General features: G+C 44.3%; 2 protein-coding genes across 2 annotated transcripts in view; both read left to right on the top strand.

Moving 5' to 3' along the window:
* strip2 (striatin interacting protein 2) overlaps positions 1–3,671 on the top strand; it is a 39,545-nt gene extending 35,874 nt beyond the window's left edge. Inside the window, exons 20-21 of the mRNA XM_033040046.1 lie at positions 980–1,184; positions 1,903–3,671. Of these exons, the coding sequence (XP_032895937.1) occupies positions 980–1,184; positions 1,903–2,159 (462 nt within the window). The 3' untranslated portion in view covers positions 2,160–3,671. The remainder of the gene's footprint in view (positions 1–979; positions 1,185–1,902) is intronic.
* Positions 3,672–14,003: 10,332 nt separating this feature from the next.
* On the top strand, positions 14,004–15,315 carry smkr1 (small lysine rich protein 1). Its single transcript, XM_033040047.1, has 2 exons — positions 14,004–14,109; positions 15,018–15,315. The coding sequence occupies exons 1-2, from the start codon at positions 14,020–14,022 to the stop codon at positions 15,258–15,260; spliced, it is 333 nt and encodes a 110-aa protein (XP_032895938.1). The 5' UTR covers positions 14,004–14,019; the 3' UTR covers positions 15,261–15,315.
* The last annotated feature ends 2,412 nt before the right edge of the window (positions 15,316–17,727 follow it).

The raw sequence follows: 17,727 nt of genomic DNA on the forward strand, positions 1-17,727 counted from the left end.
AGGAGTGATCTTACACAGACAAAAAAAAGAACAGTCTTCCAGTCGTTATATTGGTTCTTTATTGAAGTAGTTGTACAAACAAAGAGATGAACATACCAGGTCCTTATTCGCATACAAGCTGTAACTTTCCGTTCTCTCCCATCTGGTGAGAACTGTGTGCTCTCCAACCCCTGTTCCTGGTCTGGTCACTCCCTGTCCACTATGCTATATGTAACTCCCTTCTATGCATCAAATGCCCGCCCCAAGTGTTCAAAATTATACTGCTAGAAATATCTAGACAAAATAATATAATATGCCAACAGTAGCTAGCCTGAACATAAATGGCTCCTACACCTACTTTGTATCACCTGTTAATTTGGCTCCAGTACACTTGCTTCCTTAAAGTTATTAATATCTTGTAAACAGTTCACCACACAACACTGACCCCCCCTGGTTACAGGTTGCAACCTGAAAATAATGTCCTTATGTCTACTCTTTGCTTCCTGCCGGTTAGCCAAAGCTCTATCAATGCTAATCACTATGAATTCTTAAGTAAGAATGCAAGGTAAACCTTTTGTGGGCACCTTCCTAACTCCCTTTGAAAATCCAAGTATGCTACACATACTAGTTCCCCTCTATCCACCCTAATACTAAATTAAATAATTTAAATAACACTGTCAGACATGATATCTACTTCATGAAGCCTCGCTGATGCTGGTTTGTCACATTTTGTCCTGCCCCTCCCCTCTCCCAGCTTCCCATCCCTCCCTCCCACAATCTGAAGAAGGGCCCCAACCGGAAACGTCACTGATCCATGTCCTCCAGAGATGCTGTCTGATCCGCTGAGTTACTCCAGCATTTTATATCCTTTTTCAGCATCTGGAGTTCTTTGTTTCTACGTTTTGAATGCCCTCATGGTGTGATCATTTTTCTAATGTTGACACTCCAAATGATTTTTCTATTACCTCCACAATATGTCCATCTTCTGGTTTTTCCCCAGATGCTTGTGGTTTTCAAGTCAGCGCCAATTTTGAAGCGGGTCCTGAGGGCAAAGCAGGCAATAATGCAGCTGTATGCACTCAAACTGCTGAAGATCCAGACCAAATACATGGGGCGGCAGTGGAGGAAGAGCAACATGAAGACCATGTCTGCCATCTACCACAAAGTGCGACATCGCTTTAATGATGACTGGGCGTATGGCAATGGTACGGGGAACATCATCACGCCATGAGGATATTCAAAATGTAGAAACAAGGAACTGCAGATGCTGGTTTACAAAAAAAGATAGAAAGTGCTGGAGTAACTCAGTGGGTCGGACAGCATCTCCGGAGAACATGGATAGGTGACGTTTCGGGTCGGGGCCCTTCACCAGATCGATTGTTGCGGTGGGGTGGGGGGGGGGAGAAATCTGAGAGAGTGGAGATACAGGACATAACGGCAGGTATTGTGAACACAGGTGGGGGGGGGGGGGGGGTTGATAGGCAGATGGTCAGAACAAAAGCCAGAGATTACAACAGAAGGTGTGAGAGAACATTGACACAGTTACATAGATAGATTCTTGATTAGTACGGGTGTCAGAGGTTATGGGGAGAAGGCAGGAGAATGGGGTTGGGAGGGAGAGATAGATCAGCCATGATTGAATGGCTGAATAGACTTGATGGGCCGAATGGCCTAATTCTACTCCTATCACTTATGATCTTGTGTAAAGGATTAGTGAGTTGCTAATTGTGCAGCCAGAGGAAGGAATGTGGGTGGGGGAGAAGTATATGCAGGTCCAGGTGGGCACGGGGGGTGAATTAAAATGGGATGGGGGGAGCGGGTTGTAGGGGTTATCTCAAATTGGAATCTCTCAACGCCAGCATTATCCTTGTGGATCTGTGATCCTGGCTTGTAGGTCTGACGTCTATCTCTGTCTCTCTACAGAGATCGATGCAAGGCCCTGGGACTTCCAGGCAGAGGAGTGTGCTCTGAGAGTCAACATTGAGACATTCAACAGTCGCCGCTATGGCCTGTACCACAGTGACTTGGAGTTTGCCCCGGTGGACAACTGCCTGCAGAGCGTGCTGGGACGTCGCCTGCCACTGCCCGAAGATTTCCGCTACAGCTACGAACTCTGGTTGGAGAGGGAGGTCTTTGCCCAGCCCATTCGCTGGGAGGATCTGCTCCAGCCCCTGGCTTGATGATGGCAACCTGCCTCTGCAGCAGGTGTTGCTATCTTGGCCCGTCTTCCAAAGACGTTTCCCAACGGAAATCCGATCTCAACTTTTGGCCTGGTGTTTGATTTGTAAATTTGGGATGGAACCTTGTTACTTCTCAGCCAATCCCCCAGTCCATCTCTGGCACCGTGACCTGAGTGAGTTTGTACAACATCTTGTTTGCCGTCTCCTACCTGTCCCCACTTGGCCAACTGGAGCAACAAGACAGATGCCATCAGGGAGAATCCCTTGCACCACCACTGAGATCCTGCAGCTTTCCCTCTCATGCAATGCTGAGAGCAGCTGGACTTGACCCTGCAGCCTTCCCACTCTGTAGCCATGAGCATTGATGAGCTCAGTGCCTCAGTATGCCTATGTCTCTGCTGCTGGAGACATGACTGAAGCCCCCTTCATACCTCACTGTATGGGAACAATGAGGGTAAAGTGGCTGGATTCACGATGACCCACCATACGTTTCCACACACATTGAGTGTATCTAATCTTGATTGTAATTTCCATCGCTTCCCACCCTACATTGCCACTTTTTAAACTTTATTTTATGATTTTATTATTCGTGATTTTCTCGCAGGCCACTGCCGGAGTCCAGTGAAGAACAGCCAGGAAGCATAATGGGCTGAGCAGCTGCCTCTTGTCTTGGAATTACCTTGGGTAATTACTTTTTAAACGGAAGGGAGGTTTTGGGCTCTTGTCACAGGAAGGCTACAACATGGCAACTGGCCAAGTGCCCCTTTGGGTCCATGTCACACCTTCCATCAAATGTAGCACCAGGACTGGACACAATGTTCCGACTGTGTCCTAATTAGTGTTTCATAAAACTTCATCAGGATTTCCGTGTCCTTGGACTCTTTGCCACTTTTATAGTGCCTAGTGCTGTTAAAACAAACACTTTTTCTATCAATTTTGCCTCTTTCAATGAACTATCCATGTAGACCCTAGATCTCTCTGTTCCAGTACACATCTGGAATATTGCCCTCGTGTTTATGCTGTCTATTCTAACCAAAATGGTACACTTTGCATTTGTCTGCATTACATTTAATGTATCCATCTCTCACTAACTTCTCTGCGACCTCTTTGTCTATTCCTATCCTTCTCAGAGTTCACTGGGCTTCCAGGTTTAATGCGTGCACATCCATCATTGATATATATTATGAAAAGTCCTGGGGAACTCCACTGTACATATCCCTCCAGTCTGCAATACAACTGTGTACTGTCTGAAGAAGGGTCCCGAAATGTCACCGATCCATGTTCTCCAGGGATGCTGCCTGGCCTGCTGTTACTTCAGCAATTTGTGGCCTTTTGTGCACTACTTTTCTCTGTTTACTGTCATTTACCCAATTCCCTGTACATACTGCTACTGCCCATTGCCTTATTAAGATTCACGTTGCTGCTTCTATTGGTGCCCAGCTGTGGGCCTTGGTTATGTTGACTCTGTATGTGGTCAATGTTTGGAAAACCCTGACTTGCACTGTTGTAGTGTACTTGGGTACTCGGATCTGATCTGCGATAGAGTTGGTCACATTTCTTGTGTGCAGCCTAGTTGTGAACGGGGAACTAAGTTGGTCTATGAATCAACTGGTCACTCATTCACCAAACTAACTGGCAGCTGAATGATTACACTTGGAACAATGCTATGTTTGATTGGGTCATGTCTGGATTGGGTACATAGAACTGTACATGAACATGCCCTTTGGCCCAGAATGTCTGTGCTGAACGTGATGCCAAGTTAATCTCTGCCTGAAGTCCATATCTCTCCATTCCCTGCATATCCATGTAGCTATCTATAAGACTCTCAAACCCACACTATTGTATCTGCTTCCACCAACACCCCTGGCAACATTCTAGACTTTATCTGTATGGAAAAACTTGCCTTGCACGTCTCTTTTAATCTGCCCCCCTCTCATCTTAAAGTTATGCATTCTAGTTTGTGACATTTTCAACTTGGGGGAAAAAGATTCTGTCTATCTACTTTATATATGGACGTTTCTGTAAATACAGCACTCAGTAGTGGAACTGAAGGTCTCCAAACATCCAGGTAATTTCCCTGTTTTGTATGTAATAATCCTATTGTTTCATATCCTGTATTTAAGTAGTATAGATCATGGTATCAAAATAACGAGATGAAGCAAAAATAAATAAATCTGTTTTTGCAAAGAAAAATATCAGATATGTCCCTGTGTTTTCTTGCTTTCTTGCTCCTGTCTACACAGATGTTGATTTCCGGGCAAATATCTAGTAAATTAACATCGAAATCGATGAAAGGTTTCAATATTTTTCTCATTTGTGTTTTTTTATTTTTTATTAATAATTATATTTTTCTCGTTTTTTAAAAACATTTTGAATATTAAATTTTGGTCCAATTTTGGTCGATTTTGAACACAAATCAACTCAAAAGGATCATAGGTAGTCCCATTTTTAATGCTGTGGTATTTTGTTATAATTTAATAACTTTCAAATTTGGTCACCCATATCACAGGTTGGTACCCTAATTTATGGAAACACCCATATACCTCTCAACCACTTTCATCACCTACTCAAAAAAAAAAACTCAATCAAGTTAGTAAGACATAACCTGCTTCAACCAAAGGTCTGAAGAAGGGTTTCGGCCCGAAACGTCGCCTATTTCCTTCGCTCCATAGATGCTGCTGCACCCGCTGAGTTCCTCCAGCAATTTTGTGTACCTTCAGCCAAAGCCATGCTAGCTGTTCCTAATTATCCCATTCTCTTCCAAATGCAAGTAAATCCTATCCCAGAGAATCTTCTCTAATAGCTTCCCTACCACTAATGTTTGACCCATGCCATCATTCACTGCCTTATAATTTCCTGGAGTATCTCTACTTCCCTTGTTCATCAAAGGAACAACTGGCTAGAAAGGTCTTGACCCAAAATGTCACCCATTTCTTCTCTCCAAAGATGCTACCTGAGTTGCTCCAGATTTTGGGTGTATCTTCGGAACAACATTGGCTCCTCTCCAGTCCTCCATACTCAACCGTGATGTATGTGTGTGTCACAACATGCTGAGTTTAAATCTTCGCAGTGACTTTTTGGCTGTTATCTAAAATCCGCTTTAGTTGGAGACAGATTCTCTTTAAATCCTCCTGTACTGAAAAGGTAATTGGACCATATCATAGGCAGTGAAGAATAACCTCCACACTTGTATGGTATTTTAGCAACTGGGCAAGGACGACAGATTCGCATCAAAGGTTTTATTTCATGGAGCAGTGCTCCATCATTGTGCAGCAGAACTGGCCCCTGTGTTCACCAACATCTTCAATACCTCCCTCTGCCAATGTTCAGTGCCCCAGTGCTTCAAACAATCCACCATCATTCCTGTGCCCAAGTCTAACACAACATCCTGCCTCAATGACTACAGACCGATTGCCCTTACATCTGTGGCCATGAAGTCATTTGAGCGCATTATTCTCGCTCACCTCAAAACCAGCACTTCCTCCAACATCGACCCATATCAATTCGCATATAGAGCCAACAGGTCAGTAGAAGACACAGTCAACCTGGCCATCCATCACACTCTGCAACACCTGGAAACCGCCAACACTTACGCCCGCATCCTGTTCATGGACCTCAGTTCTGCATTCAACTCCATCAACCCGGTCAAACTCTTCCATAAATTAACGGACATGAACATTGACCCCTGCATCTGTCACTGGACCTATAGCTTCCTTTGGAACAGACAACAAAGGGTGAAGATACACAACACCACATCTCACCCTCTGCACCTCAGTACAGGAGCCCCTCAGGGCTGCGTCTTGTCACCCTGGTTATTCTCACTCTATACAAATCAACTCGCATCCCAGTATAGTTCAGTCAAAATATATAAATACGCAGATGACACAACCATCATAGGTCTCATCTCTAACAACAACGAAACAGAATACCGCACTCAAACACACAAAGCAGTCACTTGGTGCACAGACAATAACCTCCTACTCAACACATCTAAAACCCATGAACTTATCATCGACCTCAGACGAAAGGCACAACCCAAGACCCCCCTACTCATCTCTGGCGAACCCATATCCACCACTGACTCATTCAAATTTCTTGGCACTCACATAAGCAATAACCTCAAATGGAAAATCAATTCAGATCACATTTATAAAAAATCCAAGCAAAGGCTCTTCTTTCTCCGTCAGCTCAAGAAGTTCAGAGTGAGGAAACATATCCTAATCCGATTTTACACAGCCATCATCCAAAGCATGCTCACTTCATCAATAACAGTCTGGTGCAGCAGTTTAGACACTCACTCCCTGTAATAAACTACAAGCGCATTGTCAACAAAGCATCCAAAATCATCAGCACTCCCCTCCCATCAATAGAATCACTCAATCTCAAACGGTCCGTGTCAAGGGTGAAGAAAATCATTTCTGATCCCTCCCACCCAGCTCACCACATCTTCCACCTGCTGCCCTCAGGAAGGCGCTACAGCTCATTGCCTGCCAAAACATCACGATTTAAAAACAGTTTCTATCCATATGCAATTCGAACTCTGAACACTCTATGACAATATCACATAGCCACCTCGTGCATGTACTGTATACTGTATGTTGTTTGTGTTTTATGTTATGTTTGACGGGAATCAGCCTATTGTGTAACATCCTGTACTGAATATGAATTCCACCAGCTTGACTGTGTGGTCATTAAATAATCTGAATCTGAATCATTACCTGTTTAAATTCTCCAGCTACAGTGGTAGAATATTTCAGGATTCTTGGCTCTGTCCCCCCCTTTATATTTAGATCATATCTGATCTATGCTTTAACTCTGCATTCTTGCTTATTCCTTAACGCTATCAGCTAACAAAACCCTTTGTTGTTGGTTTCAGAAGGCAAACTCCAAACACGTCAATTTTCTAATGGTTTTCCTGTAACCAAACACAGAACAATTCTTGCACACTGAATAGCATAGCTCTAATTTAAAGCTTGGTACTTTATTCTTGATAATCCGTCTTCTAAGCTATTAATTTTTTTTAATGATTTTAGATGCCCACAGTCCCTCAACCTCTGATACATAAGTAAATGTGAATCAAGTTATGCGAGTTATTATTTAACGCTCTTCAACTCCAATATAATAAGCAAAATCAGTAAACAATGAAAACATACAGCAGGTCAGGCAACATCTGTGGAAGCAGAAACAATTAACATTTCGGGTCCAGGATCCTTCCTCGAAACAAAGGTCCTGAACCCAGAACTGTTTCTCCTTTCAGAGATGCTGCCTGACTTGCTGAGTAATTCTGGAAGATTTTGTTTCTGATGTCCAGCATTTTCAGTTTTTTAAATTATCATTGACATGAATCCACTCTAAGGTTCTTTCTGAGTGTTGTGCCCCAGTTGGACTTCCTTCCCATTTGTATTCCAACCCCTTGAGGTAAAGACCAAAATGTCACATCTTTTGAGCTCTTTGTGTCCTCCTCTGTCAAACCACAATGCTGATACCCCTAATGTTTCAGCCCCTATCAATCTGAAATGTGACAAAATTAGAAACTAACTACGACAAAGTCACAAAGTATTACACCTTCAAAACGGGCCCTTCGGCCCACAGTGTTTATGCCGACCATCACTTCTTTAAACCAATCCTATTAGCCTGCATTAATTCCATAACCCTCTATGTCCTGTTTTTTCAAGTACTTGTCCAAATGCCTCGTAAATTTTGCTACATTGATATAAAATAGTTGTCTTTATTCATATCACTTGTATGAAGCTGTTTGTAAATTCCTTTCCCATCTGTCTCCCCCCTCACCCAATCTTTTTTTTTTCTTTGTTTCTCTCTACTGGATTATTCCCGGCCTGATTCTAGATATCTGCTTCCCCAGGCCTGGTCTAATTTAACGAAACCAGGGAGTGTGTTGATGTTTGACCCATGCCAACAGTCAACTTAACGGAAACAATTAGTTAGATGTTTTTGACTTATTACAATCCCTGTTTAAACTATTCATAGCTGAATCATTGCATACATTTCAAGGTCAAATTTCTCTTAACTGCCTCAAACTGTTCATCTCAGCCTTTCCTTAAGTTGGTGCGTTTATGTTCTGTCTCCTCTCTGGGCAAGTTCCTCCTGAGCTGTCCGTTGGATTTTTTTGACTTTCTTTATGATCCTTGTTTAGATCTCTACTTGGAAATACCTCTCCTATGTCCACTCTGTTAATGGTAGTCGGTGCCTTACTGAGTCTTGTGTTCACTGTTACCCCTTGTATTTCACACCGTGTAAACCCTCTGCTGTGATGTCATGAGTGGCACCAGTGACATCGTGAGCAACTAATGGTGCTCACAATGCACTGCTCCTATTCATGACGTCACAGGTGTTGGAGAAACCAGATTGAAAAACCACTTCAAGATCCTCCCTGACAATTGTCCTGGAACCAAAAACTGGATAGACTGGTTGCTGGAATGTGGTGAGTGTATGGTTCAGAGTGCTCAGCTGGAAATTTTAATGAATTAAACATATTAAAGTCAATGAGGTGGAAACTTAAGTTCATAAAACATGGGGGCAGAATTAGGCCATTCAGCACATCGGGCCTACTCTGCCATTCAGTCATGGCTGATCTATTTTTCCCTCTCACACTGGTCTCCTGCCTTATCCCAGTAACCTCTGACATTCATACTAATCGAGAACCTATCAAATTCTGCTTTAAAAGTATCCAATGACGGCCTCCACAGCCGCCTGTGGTAATGAATTCCACAGATTCACTACCCTCTGGCTAAAGAAATTCCTCCTCATCTCCATTCCAAAGATACATCCTTTCATTCTGATGTTGTGCCCTCTGGTCCTAGATTCTCCCACCACTGGAAACATCCTCTCCACATTATATAGGCCTTTCATTGTTCAGTAGTTTTCAATGAGATTCCCCCCTGATCCTTCTAAACTACCGTGAGTACAGGTCCAGTGTCATCAAACACTAAGTAGAAAATCTGGAATGGGTTAAATACCTTTATTTGATTTTAAAACATAATGATGGAAATACTTAGCAGCTCAAGCAGCATTGCAGAGTGCAAAACAGAAGTAATGTTTCCAATCAAACAAACATGCAAATTGGGAAAAGCAGTAGACCTCCAATTTCCCTTACCACCATCCAGGAACCAGTACTTCGAGGTGAGACATTCTCCTGTACCTCCAAACCTGGTCTACAGCATTCAGTGCTCGTGATGTGGCTCCTCTACATTGGAGAGACCAAATATGGATGAAGCAGTCATTTGCACAACACCTGTACTCCATAAAACATAGGAGCAGAATTAGGCCATTCTGCCATTCAATCATGACTGGTCTATTTTACCCTTTCAACCCCGTTCTCTTGCCTTCTCCCCATAACATTTGATGCCCTTACTAATCAAAAACCTATTGATCCTCGCATTAAACATTGTCAATGACTTGGCCTTCACAGCCGTCTGCGGCAATAAATTCCACAGATTTGCCAGCCTCTAGATGAAGAAATTCCTCTTCATCTCCATTCTAAATGTATTCTGCTGTACCCTCTATTTCTGGACTCTCCCATTACTGAAAGCATAATTTCCATGTCCACTTTATCCAGGCCTTTCACTATCTGTTTGTTTTCAATGAGATCCCCCCACATTCTACTAAACACCAGTAGGTATTGGCCCTGAGCCTTCAAAAGCTCCTCATACGTTAATCCACTCATTCCTGGGATCAATCTCGTAAACCTCCTCTGGACCCTCTCCAATGCCAATACATCTCTCCTCAGATATGGGAATCAAAACTGCTCACAATGTTCCAAATGTCACCTCACTAGGTCCTTATAAAGCCTCAGTATTAAATTGTTGCTTTTATATTCTCGTTCCCTCGAAATGAATATTAGCAGTGCGCTCGCCTTTCTTACCACCCACTCATCTGCAAAGTAACCTTTTGGGGATCCTGCTCCAGCACTCCCAAGTACCTTTGTACCTCCAATTTCTAGATCCTCTCCCTATTTAGAAAATGTATTTCTTCCACCAAAGTGCATGACCGTACACTTTGCTATGTTGTATCCAATTTGGCACTTCTTTGCCTGCTCTCCCAACCTGCCCAGGTCCCCTGCAGCCTCCATGCTTCCTCAACACTACCTGCCCCTCCACCTACCTTCATATCATCCGCAAACTCAGCCACAAAACTGTCAATTCCATCATTTCACACAATAACAAATAATGTGAAAAGTAGCGGGCCCAACTCTGCCTTCATCAGTCAAGGTAAGACCAAGCACAAATTAGAACAGCAAGTCATTATTTTGCTTGGTTAGCCTACAACCCAATGGTATGGATTTACAACTTTCCAATTTCAGATAACCCACACCCCCGCTGTTTTTTTTCCATTGCCTAAAATCCATCCATGTTATATCTCATTCACCCTTTACATTCCCCCATCTCCCACCCTAATTACCAATACCTCATCCCTCCTCAACTCCATCTGCCCATCATCCACACACCAAACCAGCTGGGTTTCTTCTCCCTTGGTACACCTTCCCTAACCCCTCCTCCACCTTAGTCCATCGTCTCTCCCTCATCCGATGTGACATCACCTTCCTTCTACTGTGTCTGATCTTCCTCCTTTCCTCTCTGACCCAGTGCCATCTCGTTAAATTCTCCTCTTCACCAATCGCCCACCAGCATCTGCCTGATGAAACGTCTGCCTCGATGCTTCTTGCTATCATATCTGCTTAGAAACATAGAACATACAAACATAGAAAATAGGTGCAGGAGTAGGCCATTGGGCCCTTCGAGCCTGCACCGCCATTCAATATGATCACGGCTGATCATCCAACTCAGTATCCTGTACCTGCCTTCTCTCCATACCCCCTGATCCCTTTAGCCACAAGGGCCACATCTAACTCCCTCTTAAATATAGCCAATGAACTGGCCTCAACTACCTTCTGTGGCAGAGAATTCCACAGATTCACCACTCTCTGTGTGAATTTTTTTTTTCTCATCTCGGTCCTAAAAGATTTCCCCCTTATCCTTAAACTGTGACCCCGTGTTCTGGACTTCCCCAACATCGGGAACAATCTTCCTGCATCTAGCCTGTCTAGCCTCTTAAGAATTTTGTAAGTTTCTATAAGATCCCCCCTCAATCTTCTAAATTCTAGCGAGTATAACCTTATACCACCATCTCCACCCCTCCTTTCCCCTGCAACATGTTCCAGCAACCCACCTTCCCTGTATAAAACCTTGCCTTGAGAGTGTCCTTTAAACCTTCGCCCTCTCACCATAAATCTATGCCTTTCGGTATTTGAAACTTGCGCTCAGGTTAACAAAAAAAACTTTGAATATCTATCCTAGCTAATAATATAACAATTTCTATCAGGTCGCCCCTCAGCCGCCGAGGCTCCAAAGAAAAGAATCTAAGTTTGTCCAAACTCTTTCTACTCACTACTCTCTCTAACACAGGCAGCATCCCGACAACCTACTTGCATTGGTTGGTGTTATCATGTATAACCGAGATTCAGTGACCATTTTTTGTTTTGCGTGCAATCCAGTCAATTCGGAGCACATCATGTAGTGTAATGGGGAAAATAAACAAAGCTTCGCATCCTTCCTGTAATGCAGCGACTAGCTTTGCACACAATGCTCCAAAATGTTTTCCACAGCTATAAGTGTATCTGTCAAGATGCTGTCTAATGGGTACTGGTCTTCCAAATGTTTGGGAGGGGTATTTAGCCCCCATGTGCCGCCACTGGGGGAACTTACCCACCCACAAGATGCTGGAGCATTGACTCCCATTCCTCTGGGCTCACAGTTCCCCGGGATACTTTCCCCAGTACATTATGCGGGAGACTCCGTGCCTTCTTGTGTTTCTATGGAGACGCGTAGTAAACAATAGTTTTCCGCCTGAGCCTGGAGCTGGGGTTTGGATTGCCCGCCTCTGACTGAGTCTGAGCCCGACCGAGCGGCGGGACCAGGTATGTGTCTACACGGGGAGGGAGGGAGAGAAGGCGGGGGAGAGATTGAACGAGAGCCCCTGGGGCTGGATGCCGGCGCTGTCCAACAGTGTGTGCGGCTCGGGGAGCGCCTGGTCCGGGCGGGGATCCAGCGGATGGGTCGGTGCCTGCCCCGGGCTCCCGCACCCAGCTCTCACTGTCCCGGGCATCTATCTCCCCCTCTCGCCGCGTCCAGCCCGGGCGGTGGGAACTTTAAACACACGGCCAGACACAGAGAGAACAGCTGATGCTGGAGTATTGAGCGAAACTGTAAAGTTGACACAGGTCTGAAGAAGAGTCGCGATCCGAAACAGCTGATGCTGACCCGTCCCTTCCCTCCAGAGATGCTGCCTGTCCCACTGAGTTACTCCAGCATTTTGTGTCTATCTACAGGGAACTACACACACTCACTGGTTTACGGTTTTTTTTAAAGACACAACGTGCTGGAGGAACACAGCGAGTCAGGCAGCGTCAGTACAGAGGAGATTTACTAGAATGTTGCCTGGGTTTCAGCAACTAAGTTACAGAGAAAGGTTGAACAAGTTAGGACTTTATTCTTTGGAGCGCAGAATGTTAAGGGGGGACTTGATAGAGGTTTTTAAAATGATGAGAGGGATAGACAGAGTTGACGTGGAAAAGCTTTTCCCACTGAGAGTAGGGAAGATTCAAACAAGGGGACATGACTTGAGAATTAAGGGACTGAAGTTTAGGGGTAACATGAGGGGGAACTTCTTTACTCAGAGAGTGGTAGCTGTGTGGAATGAGCTTCCAGTGAAGGTGGTGGAGGCAGGTTCGTTTTTATCATTTAAAAATAAATTGGATAGTTATATGGATGGGAAAGGAATGGAGGGTTATGGTCTGGGCGCAGGTATATGGGACTAGGGGAGATTGTGTGTTCGGCACGGACTAGAAGGGTCGAGATGGCCTGTTTCCGTGCTGTAATTGTTATATGGTTATTATATGGTTATATCTCTGGAGATCACGGATAGAGGCGACGGTTCGGGTCGGGACTCTTCTTCAGACTGATGCAGTTCCTCCAGCACTTTGTGTTTTGCTCGTTACTTTGCTCGCAGGAAATGGGAAGAGGCGGGTGAGCGGTGACATTGAGGGTCTTTGTCCGGAGAGGAGCGAGGCGGCGGAACTCACGAAAACACAGAGAGAGCCGCTGAAGCAATTGTTTCGGAGAGATGCATTGAACAAGGGGCTCTGCTGGTCAGGCAGCGTCAGTCCGAGGAAGGGTCCCGACCCGAAACATCGTCTGCCCATTCCCTCCACAGACGTTGAATTCCCCCAGCACTTTGTGTTTTTCGCATCTGCAGCCTCTCGTGTGGGAGGCTAGATGAATGCACGGTTGAGGGGAGGTGAGGTGGAAGAGTTAATGAGGAGCACGGAACAGCATAACCCCGCTGGGCCGAGTGGCCTGGTTTGGGTGCGCTGACTACCTTCAAAACTGGGGAAGGTCGCTCAACTGAAATGGTTGCTTCTGACTTCGAGGATGTTGTCGTCCTACAAGATAGAGCATTGGAGGAATTCCAGAGAGGCATGACAGTGGAAGGGGAATTTACTAGCGGTTATCTGGAGGAGGCGGCAGAGATGATCGATGGGGCATTGTGTTAGGGATGGTAGTACAAACATGCCTTTAACAATGAGGCTAGGGGAGTGTGTTGGGTAAGTATTCAATATAGATCCATAAGGGGTGGTGGGAGCTCAGTGCGTGGAACAAGGTGCGAGCTCATGTTTGTAGGTGAAGGTGAGACTCTGGAATAAGGAAGTCTTAAAATGCCATGGAGCAGGATGAGGGGTTCAGCAGGATATGGGCTGAACTTGAAGTGGAAGTTGGTTGATATTATGGAAGTTGTTGTAAAGACAGATGTTGTAAAGACTAGACATTGGCTGCACTGCTGATGAATGTCTGATTGTTGTCTCTTTTCAGGAGATGGTTGTCCTCGAACAGGACTAGGAAGATTCCCACTCTGTGACTCAAACAGTTTTACAATGGTACAGTATTGAATCAAATTTTCTTCTTAAAGGGGGTTTATTCTTTAATGAAGGAAAATCTTCTCCATCCATACCCTGCCCATTATATCAGTAAGTTCTATGCCTCTACAAAGGAATTTTGGATACCTATCCACTGGTTTGTTGACCAGTATTAGATGGGTGATGCGTACCAACAATCTTGACCTTCCACATATTCTTCTCCTCAAGCAGAGAGAATTATGGAGAATTAGGCCACTTTATTATGGCAGTGCCTTGGGTGTGAGGCATGGTTGGGTGAACGACTGAGATGGTAAACAGACCTCCATCTGCCCCAAGGTTGTGTTTAGATTTAGGTTTATTGTAGTCACGTGTACCAAGGTACAGTACTATATTTTGCATGCTATCCAATCAAGTACAAACTGGAAGGGAAAGATACAGAGCGCAGGAGGATGAGGGGTGATCTTATTGAGGTGTACAAAATCATGAGAGGAATAGATCGGGTAGACGCACAGAGTCTCTTGCCCAGAGTAGCGGAATCAAGAACATTTGGACCGGTACAAGGATAGGACAGTTTTAGAGGAATATGGGCCAAACACAGGTAGGTGGGGTTAGTGTAAATGGGACATGTTGGTCAAGTTGGGCCAAAGGGCCTGGGCCATACAATGTCTCTACCACTATGAATATAGTTCTCGGCATTGTAACGCATTAGTTCCATATAAAAAGTCCAATGTCCACAGGTTGGAGAATCAGGACTGTAATCTTGCTCATAGATGGATCATTCAGAAGCCTGACAAGTGGAAGCTGGAAGAGGGGAAGGGTCTCTTGGGCTACTAGTGGTGGGTAGTAGGGACATTTGGCATCAGGGAACTTTCCAATGATGAGCGATCATTTTATTGGGAAAAAAACAAGTTGCCTGCTTTTTGTTGCAGCCCAGCAAGGGAGCCAAGCCCAAGGCACAGAATACAGGCGGCAAGAAGAAGAGTGGGAAGAGGGCTGCCGGCAGCAAGAAGAAGAAGAAGAAGGAGAAAGCTTCCAAATCTCAGGTGGAAGTGGACATCATGAGTCCTGCAGCCATGTTCAACCTGTACTACATCTCTCACAACGTGCCTACCTGCCTTGCTTATCGAGGCTTCCTCTGGCCTGGAAGACCCAAGAAGAAAGGACGGAAATAAAATGATTAAATAAAGAAAATATATGTAGAAATAAATATCTAATATTCTAACATAAGATGGTGCAGATCAAAAAGTGTCTATATCCCAACTCACGTTTTGGTTTAATCCACCCCTCTCACATTCCTAACCCACTGTCGTTGGGAGGAATGCCAATGGATTGATGCAATCTGCTTTCTCAGCAGCCAGGCGTCAATCTGGGGGAAATATTGAGGTTGCGGGTAGGATAGAAAATAATTGGCAAATAGAATGCATTTTTTCAGGATGTGAGGTTTACTGAGGCATGCTGTACTGTCCTGTTCTGTTCTGTTAAAGAGCTCACTACCAACAGCTGTTGAGACAGTTTGGAGTACAGCAGCACAGCAGCAGAGTTGCTGCCTTAAAGCACCAGAGACCCGGGTTCGATCCTGACTACGGGTGCTGTCTGTACTGAGCTTGTATGTTCTCCCTGTGGGTTTGCTCAGGGTGCTCTGGTTTCCTCCCACATTCCAAAGGTGTGCAAGTTCGTGGGTTAAGTGGTTTCTCTAAAATGTCCCCAGTGTGTAGGATAGTACTGGTGTACAGGTGATTGTTGGTTCCCGTGTACCTGGTGGGCCGAAGGGCCTGTTTCCACACTGTATCACTAAACTAAATTAAACTAAACTAAACTATTCCAAACTAAACTGAACTAAACTAAACAGCTGAGAGGGAGAGAAGCTATGGTCTGAACTAGGCAACCAAAGGAACAAACTGAAGAATTGTAGATTTCTCCTCAGAGTTTGACCAGCATTCGCTCTTCAGCCAGAAACACTAAGAAAGGGGTAAGTGACTGTACATTTTCCCTACATTAAAGCAGTGACTACCTTTGTCAAATAGCTCATTGTTTGCAATTTTGAGATGCCTGGAGGATGCAAAAGATGCAGGATTCATCCAGATCTGCCATTTTTATTCTATTTTAAGTTGTTTATGTAATGCAAGATAGGTTGTGGAAGGAAATCTAAAGCTCTATTTCCCCAAAGGCAGCGACCAAATGTTTTTATGTTCTCTTTGATACTTTATATCATGTTACAATTGGACAAGTTGTTGGTGAGACCTCAGGGAGTTGTATCCGCAGTTCTGGTCTCCCACCTATGGGAAGAATGTCATTATGCTAAAAAATACAGTCGAATCACAGAGAAGTTTTATTCGGACCGGAGTGTTTGAGTTATAAGGAGAGACAGGATAGTCTGGTTTTTTATTGCTGGAGCATGGTATATTGAAGAGTGACGTTATAGAGGGATATAGAATCACAAGGCCCATGATCTGAATGGTCACAGTCTTTTTCCCAGCATGGGGGAGTCTCAAATGAGAGGGCATAGAATTAAGGTGAGAGATTAAATTAAAAGGGACCTGAGGACACATAGCATGGAGGTTGTGTGGAACAAGGTGCCAAAGGAAGCCACAGAATACAATCACAACAAAAACAGGTGCACAAATGGAAGAGGTTCAGAGGGATATGCCCAATCACAGACAAATTGGACAAGCTCAGATATACATATTGGTCTGCATGGTCAAGTTGGGCTGAAGGGCCTGCTCCAGTAGTATAACTATGATTCTCTAACTAACCCATTGCATTCCTCTATGTAAAATGTGATCTATTCATCTAAAGGTGGTGAGAATTGCTCGATATTATTGCTTGGAGCCTGAATACCAGTGGAAAGCAAGAGGAGAGGCTCAAGGAAGTAATTTAAAATAAAATAACACACAAAAGGGGTTTTTTTTAAACGGGAAACCTTAGCCCTGTAATTAGGGTGCCCCTGCTTCCGGGTTCAGTGACATCCTAATTACAGGGCTAGGCTCAGGTATTCCTGATCCTTTCAGGCCAAGACTATCATTAAGTGCCCATAGCTACCGGTAATTGTTTTTAGGATGAGAGGATTACCGTGGGTCTGGATTTATAAATAAGTAAATAGCAATACCCTGTCCTAAAGAATATTGTTAAATTGGGTAAACAAAGTGCTGGAGGAAATCGGTGGGTTATGTAGCATCTGTGGTGGGAATGGACAGAAAACGCTTCAGGTTGGGAACCTTAAACGTCACCTGTCCATTCTCTCCACAGATGCTGCCTAACCCTCTGTGTGTCTCCAGCATTTTTTGTGATTTGCTCAAGTTTCCAGCAACTGCAATTTCTTGTGTCCTCATTGAGTTGTCATTTGGAGTGTTTGCAATTGATCACACTATGAGAAATAAGGATTTATTGTATTACTGAGGCAGTAACTCAGAACTTGGACAGAAGTTGATTTTAAGGAGGACCTTCTATGGGAGGGAGATGAAACACTGGCAGTTGTGGCATCTTAGGCTTGCACTGTGCAAGACTCAGTATTTTGAGATGAGATATTCATTGTCAAACCTGGCTCACTTGTGACATCATTGTTTCCATGTGAGACAATTCTAGTTTGAAGTCCCACATCCTGTATTCATTTTTAAGTGCACTGAATGAGTGTTGAATTGT

The sequence above is a fragment of the Amblyraja radiata genome, chromosome 21 (genome assembly GCF_010909765.2).
Source record: "Amblyraja radiata isolate CabotCenter1 chromosome 21, sAmbRad1.1.pri, whole genome shotgun sequence".
Lineage (NCBI taxonomy): Eukaryota > Metazoa > Chordata > Chondrichthyes > Rajiformes > Rajidae > Amblyraja > Amblyraja radiata.

What these genes read in the sequence shown, in the direction of transcription:
- smkr1 (XM_033040047.1), top strand. Translation starts at nt 14,020, where the DNA reads ATGTCTGATTGTTGTCTCTTTTCAGGAGATGGTTGTCCTCGAACAGGA. An exon ending in ACTCAAACAGTTTTACAATG is followed by an intron (nt 14,110 to 15,017) that starts GTACAGTATTGA and finishes TTTTTGTTGCAG; the next exon opens with CCCAGCAAGGGAGCCAAGCC.